General features: G+C 38.0%; 1 protein-coding gene across 1 annotated transcript in view; it reads right to left on the bottom strand.

Moving 5' to 3' along the window:
* LOC104082342 (adenylate cyclase type 2-like) overlaps positions 1-10801 on the bottom strand; it is a gene marked incomplete at its 3' end in the record, with an annotated part of 34231 nt that extends 23430 nt beyond the window's left edge. The window contains exons 1-4 of the mRNA XM_009585443.1: positions 10727-10801; positions 6171-6319; positions 4820-4931; positions 3638-3765 (exon numbers count right to left, since the gene is read on the bottom strand). Coding sequence (XP_009583738.1) covers positions 3638-3765; positions 4820-4931; positions 6171-6319; positions 10727-10801 — 464 coding nt within the window. The remainder of the gene's footprint in view (positions 1-3637; positions 3766-4819; positions 4932-6170; positions 6320-10726) is intronic.
* Positions 10802-13225: the final 2424 nt, after the last annotated feature.

Here is a 13225-nt window from a genome sequence, read left to right as displayed (position 1 = left end):
ACATCATTAGGAAACAAGATTGAATAAGCCTTGTACTACAGATCACCTGGTCATTTGGTAGAATTCCTCCTTTTTGCTTCAAAGAGAACTGGAACTGAAACCATATCCAGGTGGTAAAATCTATATAGAACTATTAATATAAACAGCAAACTGCTTTATTTCAGTAATTTACACACTGAGGGTTCAGTTTGCACCTCAGTGACTGAATATAAGAAAAACTCATATCTGACAAAAAAGATATTTTAGACCGAGTGAGTCAAACGTATTGAGTGACACACTTCCAACAGCAAGAGTATTACTACTTCTAGTTTTACAGGCCACAGAAATATTTCAGGACACGCTTCCACACAAAGACGCAGCAATCACACAACAAAATATGGAGATGATTAATAATCGGTAATTTCTATTCACCTGCAGGCTGCAACACTTGACATAATACTTTGAAAGCATTTCAAAACATGGGGTACAGATCCCTCACTTCTTACAGAGATGTAAACAGGCTGTGATAATCAGGCATCTGTCTACAGGAGCATTGTGAATTCTGACTACAGTAATAAAGTCAGATCAGAATGTGCTATAGAACTAAAAGATAATTTTCTACTCTATAAGGCAGCTCTTACCAAGGAGGACCTTATCATCCAGCATTAACAATGAACATACTTGATAGCAGCTTGAGCAGAAAGTTATTTCAAAGAAAATCGGGAAGTTCTGAAGTGTGAGGAACTGACAGATTGCTCTCTGAGCTCAAGTAAAACATTGCATTCTGATGTGTAAAATTATACTTTCAGTTCTTCGTGAAGGGCAATTTATGGATTGAACTTAGCATTGTTTTTCCATCAGCCTGATTTTTAAGCCAACCCCCAAAGCAGGGGGGGAGTCAGAACTTAGGGACAGAAACTCTTTTACCTACTGCTCTACTGAAGGGATGTCAGCTTTAGTTCCTAATATGCTAGGGAAGCAATTGGTTTAATTATAATAATGTTCTAGTATATCTAAATGAAAAAAAGAAAGCATCCAGTGAAAGCAACTGAGGAAACAACCAAATCTGTAGATTTTAATGCTTGGCAAGGAGAAGTACTCCAAGTACCATTTAAAAAAATAGATTTCTTTGGACACAATGTAAGGTACAACCACATCTGGATGAAGAAAAAATCATTTTAGAAAACGCAGCAATCTGATTCCTGTACTGAGGTTAGTTTTACAAAAGATCCCTAAAGCAAGGATATAAAAATCACAGTTTCCACAAATACTACACCTTTGCTGTGAATACCTTAAACAGAAAAGAACAAAGTTTGCATTAATCAACCTACCCATACAGTAACTACCCTGGATCGAATCACAAGACCAGGCAACTGAAAGCCAAAACCCTCTTGTGACTAAAATTACACACATATGAGGGTAGTATTTAAGGATTAGAGGATTCACTTTTGTATGCCTGTTTAGTTAATCACTGAGACAACACTGTTCAACATAACTTCCATTTTGTGATGAGGTGCACACCACACATAGACCTCACAAGGATGAGGTAATTGCTTACTTTGCTACCTGGACAGTGGTAAATTGGTTTGGGCAAAAACATCAAAATTGGAACCCAAACTTACAGAAGAGCATACCAAGTTTTAAAACCAAAATCCAGTTGTTTAAAAAAACAAATCACACAGGTGTCTACCAAATATCCAGACCTCCACGTGATATATATTTTTGCGAAGTGTAGCTCACGTAGATATACTGTAATTTTAGTCAAAGGAAACTTAGCTTTCCTACAGAAAATATATTTGTGCCATTAATGATAACTGCTATGAGTAACCATTTACAGTATTTTAACTCCTAAAAGCTAGAAAGAACTTCAGGTATGAATTACAGACAATGAATTATTTGAATTTGGTTAAAAAAAAGAAGTGGAAGGTTTTTGAATTGTCCTTTCCTCACAAAATGTTTTCTAAATAAGCTAACAGAATCAGACACTTGCTTAACAAATAAACTACAATACTGAGCTGAAGTTGCTGGATAGGCAGGTTTAAGACCCTTCAGCATGATGTGCAGACATCTAAATTAGGTTTAAGTACCCTCATACTGAAATGTGTCCAGCTTTGGTGGCAAAACTCATCCAGAGCAGGAAGCTTGCAAAAGAGTTATTCTACTCTGCACTGAGAGTTCGGATAGCAGTCAGGTGAAGAGATGAGGGGGAGTAAAGCTGCCCTTTCGCAAGACTTCTTTGAAGTCCCATCGTCTTCAGAACTGCTACAGTTGCCTATAATCCACTCCCAATCTACTCTTCAGTAATAAGCTAGAGGATTTCTCAAGTATGCCTTTAGTTGTATCCTCAGATGCCTTACAAGCGTTAACCAATCAGAAACAACCATATTTCTTTTTCCTCTTTCACAATCATATCAAGCCTCCTGTTATTACTTGAGTTACTTGAACTAAGTTACAACTGCTATTTCAAAACAATCACATTAGGATTCTCAAATACCTTGTTCTGTTTTCTGTTTCAAAGACACAACAAGCACAATGATCAAGGAAAGAAGGGACAAATACAGTAACTCACAAATCCAAAATACTGCTGATAAGCACAGAATTCTCAATGGTGTCTTAACGTGTTAACTGACAAAACTTTTTAGAAAGTCCTTATCTAAATAATTAATTATGGAAAAGTTGAAACTAAACCTAAACCTGGGGTCTCGTAAGACAGGCACATTCTATTGCTTATTTAACAACATGGGAAGTAGGCCTCTCAGCCTAAGAATCTGTAAGCCGAAATGTCTTTGGTAGACATGCTCAGTATCACTCCACAGGCTCAGTGCTTGAGGCGTCTTAATTGTGGAAGGGCAACTGCTCCTGACCACCACTGAACTCCAAATTCATTCGGAGCCAGGAGCTCTGGCCTCTCACAGAGCCGTTTGACTAACAGGTGGGTGGCAGCATCATGACTCTGCAAAAAGCAAAGCTTCCCAAGTCCTAAGTGATGTCTGTTGGGATATTTACCATCTCATAATCACAGAATCATGGAATAGTGGAGGTCAGAAGGGACCTCTGGAGATTGTCTAGTCCAACTCCTGCTCAAAACAGGGCCAGCTAGAGCAAGGTTCCTTAGGGCCGTACCAGTTGGGTTTTGAGTATATCCAAGGTTGGAAACTCCACAACCTCCCTGGGCAACCTGTGCCAGTGCTCAGTCACCCTCACAGTGAAAAAAGTCTTTCCTGATGTTCAGGGGGAACATCCTGTGTTTCAGTTTGTGCCCATCATCTCTTGTCCTGTCACGGGGCACCACCAAAAAGAGCCTGGCTCCATCTTCTCTGCACTCTCCATTCAGGAGATTAAATGCATTGATGAGATTTTTCCCCCTCAGCTTTCTCTTCTCCAGGTTGAACAGTCCCAGCTCACTCAGCCTTTCCTCATATGAGCAATATTCCAGGCCCTTAATCATCTTTATAGTGTAGTGATGAGATAGCCTGGGGCAATCCAACATCTTAAAACATTTCTTTGCTGAGGCTGAGATCAAGAAAACCATAATGGACCTTGTAGTGAAACACACCAACTACTGCAGGTCTGAATGTTTCAACCAGCAGCACAGCTACAGATAGAAAAGAGACAGAATTTTTATTGTTGAATATTTAACAAAAAGTTCAGCACTTACTTAATAGCTTCACACATGTCCAGTCCCATTTTCACACAATTCTTGGCATGATTTTGAAGAGATATAGGTAGTCCAGAAACACAGTAATAGCAGTCACCTAGGATTTTAATTCTCATACATTCATTTTCCTGGAGGAAAAAGCAAGGTGAGATGGTCACTTTCAACTTGAATTACATAAATGAAGGGTTACTGTTACAAAGACTGACTTAAATGATATTAGCATAATTGTTCTGCTTAAGCTTGTTTCAGTAGAGAAGGATTTGGCCTGGTAAAAAAGAAGTGCTGTCAGAGAGCTTTGTATGGATGATTCTTCCATCTGTTGTGGTTCTTAATGGGCAAAATCAGGAAGTAAGTTCACTGCAAAACATGTATCTGCAGTGTGGTTCACACCTTTGATTTAAGAACTGAGGCAAAGTATCATGTACTCAATCTAAATAAAGTCTTTTTGATTGAAATATGAAATCAAAAGACCTAGCCTTTCACATTTACATCTTTTAAGATGTACTATGCAATACTTCCTGAAACTAGCAATCATAATCTTATTTCTATTTTTTGTACTCTAAGGCAATACAAAGATTTTTTTTTTTTTACCAATACTAGACAACAGCTTTTGAACTAACAAAAACGACCAAAAATTTTTATCTGTTTTAGTGTTTCTGATTTCACCTTCACACATAGCATGAAGTTTGATGCAATTTTTATAAAAATGGCACCTAAATAAACAGAAGAAAACCTGCTGATTATATTTGAATCTTTTCTTGAGTAATCAACAGGCTTCGCTCAATGTTGTCTCCCTTTGTCCTCCAGTCTCTTAAATGCTTTTCCAGAGATCAGAAAACTGACTGTATCAGTTTTCTGTCTTGAGTTTCCTAATCCTTGTTATTGTAAAAAATCTATTTAAAGAGCTGTTCACCTTCTATTAAGCTTTATAGGGCTCCATAAGCTGTCTCTATTGGTCCTATTAGAGAGAGCTATCTTGGGTTTCACAGATTGTCACACTGGCAGAAACACACCGTTACACTCAGACCAGAGCCAGATTTTTTCATCACATGTTTCAAGTCTAATCTTCCTGCCAAAGCCTCAGAAATGCTGTCTGAAGGTAGAAGAGTCCACAAGAAGAAAAAATATTTTAAAATGACTTACTTATTTAAACTTTACTGTAGCAGCCCGGTAGAAACCCACCTTTGCAATCTGATCAAACTTGCCAAACAGCTCATTTAGCATGTGCACCAATTCCCCTGGCGAGCAGTCACTAGCCAGGCGAGTGAATCCCACGATATCAGCATACAAGATGCTACAACAGAAATGAACAGAAACTTGCTCACAGTTTCCTTCTGCAGAACTCAGATTTATCAATCAACAGCAACACCTGAAAGTAGGCATTCTGGACTTCACAGAGGTATGCCTGTATGCAAACCAGCCACTGCTAAATATAGAGCAGTAAATATAACTATATTTATAGGTAAACCTACATTTATCTTTACAGGCATTACGTTTATATGTAATATATACCTATTTTTACCTTCATAGGTATTACCTTCACAGGTAGTACCTTTACAGGTATACCTATAAGTATTTATAGACATTCTATACCTATATTTGTTACAGTGTATTCAAAAAACAGAAACTTTTTTCCTACTCACAAATTGGCAATATAATAATGGCAATTATTTCAATAAACATGTTTGTTATCAGAAATTGTTTAGTAACTTTTTATCGTTATAGATATTTTCTGTCTAGATTTACCTGTCAATGATAAGCAGCATGGAAGTCTTTGTTCACTTGTTACTCAGACTATTAAATTCAAGCTTGATGATTGCTGAGATATTCAAGCCATACACTATGTTTCTATCCACCAAGAAAACTTGACCAATTCATAGAATCAGGCTAAGGAAAAAATATTTGTGCTGGCAAGTGAAAATGAACTTCCTCAAAAGTCCTGCAATACTTGCTTTAAAAATGTAATTTCTAAGAATGTCATTCAAATTAACTTGTCCAATCAAAAAAACCAGGAAAAGCAACTTGTAAAGGTGAAAGAATATTTGAAATAAATAGTGAATTACTTTTTTAATAGAAATTTATAATTAATAAATAATTATATTTGTCAGCAGAATATTTTATCTCAGGTACTGGTAAAATACATATGTGATACAACTACCTCTATTTACATTACATAAAACCTGAGAGATTGCTCCAGTTAAGAAAATTACAAATTCAGAATAATATAACTGACACGAATTACAATTTTGACTAGTATACATGAAAGCAGGATTTCGTACTTTAACCTAAAAAATTAAGACATTATGAAGAAAGCCTGTTAACATGTGGCTTTTTCTAAACAACCCCTTTGTATTATCACCTTTGTTGCTCTTCTGGAACACAGAATTGTTAGCATTTGATCAAATTAACGGATACTAAACATTAAGTTGTTGAAAAAACATATTAAACCCATTATTTTCTTAATTGGTTTCTTAACACTTTCTTCTCAAAATTTTTCTGAACATTGTTGATACATTTTATTATAGTACAATACCTTACATTGGTGTGCCTTTTGACATACAAATTGTGGAAGTTGTTGGTGTTTTCCAGCTGGCCTGCCTTGGGACCCTGTAACCTCTGAATGATCTCTGCTTTCATTTCCATGGCAATGTGAGCAGGCAGTAAAGAAAGTAGAAGACGCTCCTAAAATTTAAAAGGAAATGTCCACAATTTCTTTAAGGAGAACTAAATTAGCATGGAAGCAATACTGTGCAAGGCATACGCTATTGTCAATACCCTAGAACATTTGGTGAGGCTTGCACTCAGGCATTTGCCTGTTATGGCCTCCAAGATTAATCAGTTCCTTTAACAACTTGACAGAGATATACACACATTTCCAAGTAATATCTAACTTCTTCAAGGTTTTGTGCATATTAAAAAAAGCTTAAGCTAAACTTAATGTCTGAAGAAGTTATGTACAGTAATTTATTCCGTATCTGAGCAGGATGCAGGAAACACGGATTAGCAAATAAAGAAAGAGCTTCAAGGACTTCAGGGAAATGCAGTCCAATTCAGGCAAGAGTAGGCTAAATCATTTTTTTTAATGTATTTTAAATGTTTAGTCATAGTTTTAGCAGTTGTTAGACTGAAAGTGAAAAGATAAAATCAGGACACAGAACATATTGAAAATGTTGGACTTCTGCAGACTATTTTGATACATTCTTTCCCCTTACTTTAGTATGGCATTTGACAAACTAAAGTTTTTTGAAAATATTAACTAAAAGGAAATTGAATATTTTTTAAAAAACCCTACATATTCTTCCTTATCTTTTGTTGGTATTATACTTATGGTCTTCTTGTGAAGCTCTCTTACGTCAGTACATTTTAATTTTGCCCATTTTGCCCATTTTTTTTGCCCATTTGCTTTTCACTGAGTTCCTACTTCTCTGGAAAACTGAATCAACAAAGGAATAGCTAGAACTCTGCAAAAAACCCCTTCCTGTTTTGATCATACTCCACCTCAAAACTGAACAAGAATTTCCCATTTTCTTGTAGGCAGAGGGGAGAGGCTAATTCTGGCTAAGCACAAAAAACAGAACCCTGAACCAGTGAGGAGGGGGAAGGCAGCTGTAAAAGCCCATGACAGAGTCAGAGAGAGAAATAGCTATGCCAGAAAAAATGACGACCTCAAAATGTGCATGGTCTGCAGGTGTTACAGTGATGCATTCCCTTCGGTTCACAACGTGCATTTTTGCAGAGTTTGCAGTTCTATTCACGAAGGTACCAGAAGAAGTGTAACCATTAATCCAATGCTCTGCCTGGGATAATTATTCCTGTTCAGGTCTAATGACCTTGAGTAGACCATGGCAATAACAGGGCTATAGACTCTCTGATATTTGCAGCTACTGCGGCTATCTATCTCTGTAACGTATAATGAAGACTTCCCATTCCCCATAGCATTTGTGTACCTGTAAGCATAGCATTAACTTACATGAGTCCCTACGAAACTGATTCTGCATGCACTTTGTAAAAAAAATCTATTTCAATGAATCAAGACAGAATCTTGCTTTTTTGCTAAGTAATATTGAACTAATAATTTTCTTTTTTTTTTTTTTTTTTCACTTTAGTGAGATCTAAACATAATTTTGATTCATATATGTCTGGACTGCTCTTTATTTTGCATACTAAGGCATATCACATAAACAGTCAGATGAGTTATGAAATAAACGTTCAAGGTAAAGCATATCTGTCTCTAGCCTGATTAAAGAGGGCAAGAATAAAAGAGGTACTGTTTTCCTACTGCTAGGATCTCAGATTTGACACATTGTAACTGAGAAGAATACATGCAATTGACTTTTCAACAAAATGTTAATGTGGCTTTATTTCTTAAATGCAAGATTAATTTAACATGTTTAGGCATTTTAGCAAGTACACATCCAAGAGGCTGATGTATTTTCATTTCTAATGTAGTCCACTGGTCCTTGGTGGAGCTATTTTTCTAACTTACAAAGAATGCCTGAAAAACCAATGGATTTTTTTCCATAATGAAAGCTTACTCTTGCAAGTTGCTCTTTATCTAACAAAAAATTGCTGTTTTGTGATGTACAGGACAGGTCAGCACTTGTTAATAATTATTATTAAATAGTTAACAAAGAGGTGAGTGCTCTTAGCTCCAATTTTACATCACTGTGCTCCTGTTGTACAATGGCTACTAAATGCCAGCTAGCTCACTATCTTCCTATGATTCCATTACGATTCCAGACACGCAGTGAAGCAGACACTCAACGTCCAGGTTACTGCTTATGTCTTTGAAACCCAGAGAGGCTGGCAAAAGGTCAAAGAGAAAAGCAACAAAAGTTTTCAAGAAAGCAATAGAAAAAGTAATAGAAAAATTTTTCGTAGGAAGCAGCGTAAAATCAACTACAAGCTAAAGAATCATAAAAGAAAAGGGAAACCAGAATGCCTTTATTTTGTAGAGAACAGCAGGAGAGACAGGACATTTTCCCTCCTTTTTATCTCCAGGCCAGATCACTATCCCATTCTGCTTAAACGTCCTGATGAAGCTGTCACCACACCAGAACTTCCCTCCAAAGAATGTTTTCCTTCCTCCATTTCCACTGTACAAAAGAGAAGGTTACGACCAGAGGTGGCTTTAGAGAACTGCAACTGGTGAAGCACACTGCAAAATATCTTACCATGCCCAGCTACACCTAAACGCTTCAGCCACCCTCTCCATCATGCAGGTGCTCACATTTCAATCCTGAAGCTACCACTTGTGTGATAATGTACTATCAAGTCACATTTCACGCAGATTGTTAATTTTGGTTTCTTTCACTAAAACACAACTGTGAAAGAAGCTGAATCTCAACTATTTATGGAGACCGTGGCTGGGCCGGTCAGCTAGCCAAATATAAAATGGTTACAAATAGATTGTTCCCTCTCTTTCTGCTAAAAGATCCTAAGAAATGCAAAGCATTTAAGAACACCTCTTCCTTCAAGTTTTGTCATCTCTGGTAGCTAAAAAGAGCATAGTGGAAGGATCAAAACCAATTACTCATCAGATTGTAGTGCCTGATGTTGTGCACTGAAATTTCTGCAGACTGTAACGGTGTGAGGAACAGAGCAAATCAAGACTGCTGCTTATGATGGCTTTTTATTTGATAATACATTCTGTACTTTTGTCTCAAAAAGATAGAAAATCTACACATCAAAACCTACACAAGGCACTGACTTTGAGACAAAATACTTGTCTATTTGTAGTAGACAGAGAAGCCACTCTCAGAGCTACAGTCTGTAAGAAAAAAACCAAAGTAATTCTCAGTGCAGGTCAAGATGCAGAATTTAAAACTCTTCAGGCTAAAAATAACAGTACCCACTTCTGGTGGAAGAGAAGCTGCGGTGCTACGGCAATAATCAAAATCATCTCACAAATGTCTTTCCCAGAAATATTACCAACATGACCTTACAGCCAGTGCATGTGATTCAAGCACACAAGACTAACTGTTTCCTGACTGTTCGTGTTCTCTGGGGCTATGCTTTCCCCTCACACTCAGATCACTTGTAGCTGAGATCTTTAAGTCCTATGGCTAAAAGACAGAGCACACAATCCATACTGAATACAACATTACAATGTACTCCTCTCTTCTCAGAACATGTCCATCTGGATCCCTGAAGATGGCTAGCAAGTAGTCATTCTCCCTGGATTCTCTAACCGAGGATTTTCAGTGGTATGTGTCAAACTGTTTCGTGAGTTCCTGCCCTCTCAAACTCTCACATCCAAGTTGATTTCCTTGTCAGAATTTTCCCTAAATTATACAGATGACTTTAGCAGTCATTGCCAATTACTCATCACTCCCCTAAAGTTTGATAAAGGATGTTTGTTTAGCTAGAGTAAGTTAGCGTATCTCAGTTAAAGATCATTGGACTGCATTGGTTTTTGCAAGATGGCAATTGCATTTGCAGTATCTTGCACAATGGAGGTCATGCTGTTGTTATGTAGTAAGCCTCAAATACTCGTTACAGTACATTTTCTTAAGTGCGTATTTCACAAATCAAACTCTTCTTGGCTGGAGGCGATAATGCTTTATTTATTTGCTCATTCCTGTTTTGTTATGTAAACTACCAATTCTGATTCACTCATTTGTACAAGGTTACGTGACTATCAACTCTTCTCTTTACCGAAGCACAAATAATTCTAAGAATTTATAGATTTAAAGGCCAAATATTCTTCCATCTAGTCTGATCTCTTGAATAATATAGACAACAGAATGTCATCATGGAGAAACAAAGGTATTCTGATAGGGCTCACTACATTAAAATTAGCTTAGTGCCTGACTTTCAATGGAGAGAAACTGTCCTTCGAGGCAATTCACAGAATCTAATACTGCAGGGGGCAAGTCTCTCTCTCTCTCTCTCTCCCCCCGCCCCCCATTGTCTATGGAGGGAACTGCAGGTCCAAATTTTGGTCTTACTGGAAGAATGTCCGTCTTTGTTGTTGAGCTTCTGATGTTGAAGAAGTCTGCAGAAAAACTACATGTATGTAGGTCAATGAAATGATATAGGGATATTTTTGTCCCTATAATCCCATATAGGGATATTTTTGTCCCTTACCATGTCATTTAGGGCACTGAATATTGAATTCCGCTTTTCTGTGGGCTGGGCTTTGTTTTCAGATTCCTGTGGCATATGTCTAATCATCTATTTAGCAAGTTTCACAAACCAGGTCAATGAGTCAGCAGTAAGAGCTCTAGAAGCTATACATGCATCTTCTATACATGCATCCAGCTTCACGACAAAGTTTACAAATAAACATGGATAAAATAAAATTTTCAGCTGCCCTTGAAATGTACCAAGAAATAACCGACAAGAAAGGAATCTTGTGATTCCTGATCATGCAATGATGAATCAGCCATGTGGCTGATAGAGATGGTGATCAACAGGGTACTTGTTTGGCAAATTATGGTACTGTTTACCCAGATCTCATGCACATCCTCTTAAATACACCTACTAGGATAAACAGCTGCAAATTGTTTTTTTCTTAAATCTAACTTGGACTCCTAACTGGGAGGGGAGATGGTTTTTAAAAATTAGGCGCTATTATCCCCTTAAATTTAGCCTATGTTAGTAACCTCCACAAACCTTATTACTTGTACTGAGACCAATAAATTGCATTTTACTCATACACACCAAGAAAGGTATTCAATCTTGATTACAGAGACATCAAGAGATGGAGAATTCATCAACTCCTTAGCTGTTTGTTCTAGTAGTTAATCAACTGAACTGTTAAAAACTGTTAAAAATGTGTTCTGTATTTCTTACTTTGAAGTCTTGGTCCTGTTATATCTTTCTCAGCTCAAGTTCTCTGTAAAGTTAAACACTGATCAGACAACTTAATTTTCTTTTTGATCAGGTAAACAGACTTAGCTCCATAAATCTCCTGCTCCTAAGTATTTTCTACACTCTCTTCTCTAAACCCTCAACAACCTTCAAACATTTTTTGAAAGTTCATTTGACACAAATCCTAACACTGTGCTCCAGTAAACAAAGACATACACACACATACCGTCCTGCCCTATTCCCCTCAATATGTCCATGACTTACACTGCGCAACTTTCTGCTGTAACATCTCAGGAGTTCTGTGCCTGCTATGTCTCCAAAATATTTCAAAGTTGCAGCCTTCCAATTTTCTAGCTATGACGCATAGTCTTTGCTTTTAGAATTATGACTTTCCAGACAGTTATTATAAAGGTGTACCTTGTCTTGATGAATATAGTTTATAAAGTATTCTGTATTACTGTATTTACTATCAGACCAATATTTATATTTGGCCTTTCTTTAAAAATGACTGTCTGTGATTGTCTTCACATATTTCCTAGATCATTAATAAAAAATAAGCATAAAGAATGAGAACTGGTTCTTGCAGAACACAACACACATGTCAATTCATTGAACATCTCCACTGACAATTTCCAGTTACCTCGCTCAAGATCCATTAGACTGTGCCCTTTTGATGGGGAGCAGTGTCAGAACTTTTAATAAGGATCACCAGCACCATTGCATCAAACATCTTACTGAAATCTACTGCTTTTGGAAAGTTACTTAACCCAAACCTGTTCCCCGTTAAAAACTGAAAAACATTTTCATATGACTCGATTTCCTACAAAGTTGTTGAGTACATCACTCTATTTCTTTCCAAATACAAAACCGTCATAGCAGCATCTTTTATTTCATACTGATTGTTTATACTCTTCCTACCTAGTTGGAGCCCCTTCCTTCGTTAGGATGGCTTTTTCCCTGGAATACTTCCAAAATGCTGTCATCGGCCTCGACAAAAACAGGCAAGGATTTTTCCTGACATCTAGAAGTCTCCTACTTATCATAACTTTTGTCATATTGAGCCTTTTTTTTTACACATTTAATTGATGCTTTTGCTTTCACTCGTGGCTAGTACAGGCTTTACACCACAGCTGACATATTTTCTGATGACAGAATTATGAACTTTCGTCTGTTCATTAACAGCCTCTTAAAGGGCTCCCCATTGCTAGCAACATTCATCTATGCTGGGTTGTTTTTTTTTTTTCCCTGTGGAAAACGAGTTTTTTCAAATCCCCCAAGCATAGCACCATAAGACTATCTTCGTGATCCTGTAGGTGACATTTCAAGGCTGGCAATGCCAGGAGCCGATACCAAAACCAGAAAATCAATACACACAAGTAGAATGAGAGCACCATGCTCTCAGTCCTTGCTGCTTCACCAGCCATGGGACATGAACTCCCTCATGAAGATGTTTTGCAGAAGACAAGCTGTAGATGTCCGGGAGCAGCGTGAGGTGGCTGCTCCAGCGAGAAAGGGAGCCCCAAGTGGGGGCTGCCAAGTGAGGCAGGGCCCAGCCCCATGGCCAGGCGAGTGGGGCAAGCCCAGGGTGGCCGCCAAGGGCCCAGGTCACCAGCCCAGCCCATGGTGATGAGACATGTCCATGGGGGAGCCGGGACTGGGCCAGGGTCAGGGTGAGGCCCAGGGAGACCCGGGAAGTCAGTCGCAGGTCAGGGACTGGGGCCGGACCAAGGGGCCTGTGGCCAGGCACAGACGAGGCGGCGGTTTCACAGGACC

The sequence above is a fragment of the Fulmarus glacialis genome, unplaced genomic scaffold, assembly GCF_000690835.1.
Source record: "Fulmarus glacialis isolate BGI_N327 unplaced genomic scaffold, ASM69083v1 scaffold7939, whole genome shotgun sequence".
NCBI lineage: Eukaryota > Metazoa > Chordata > Aves > Procellariiformes > Procellariidae > Fulmarus > Fulmarus glacialis.
The sequence above is the reverse complement of the archived record's forward strand: the minus strand, read 5'-3'. Positions and strand labels throughout refer to the sequence as shown.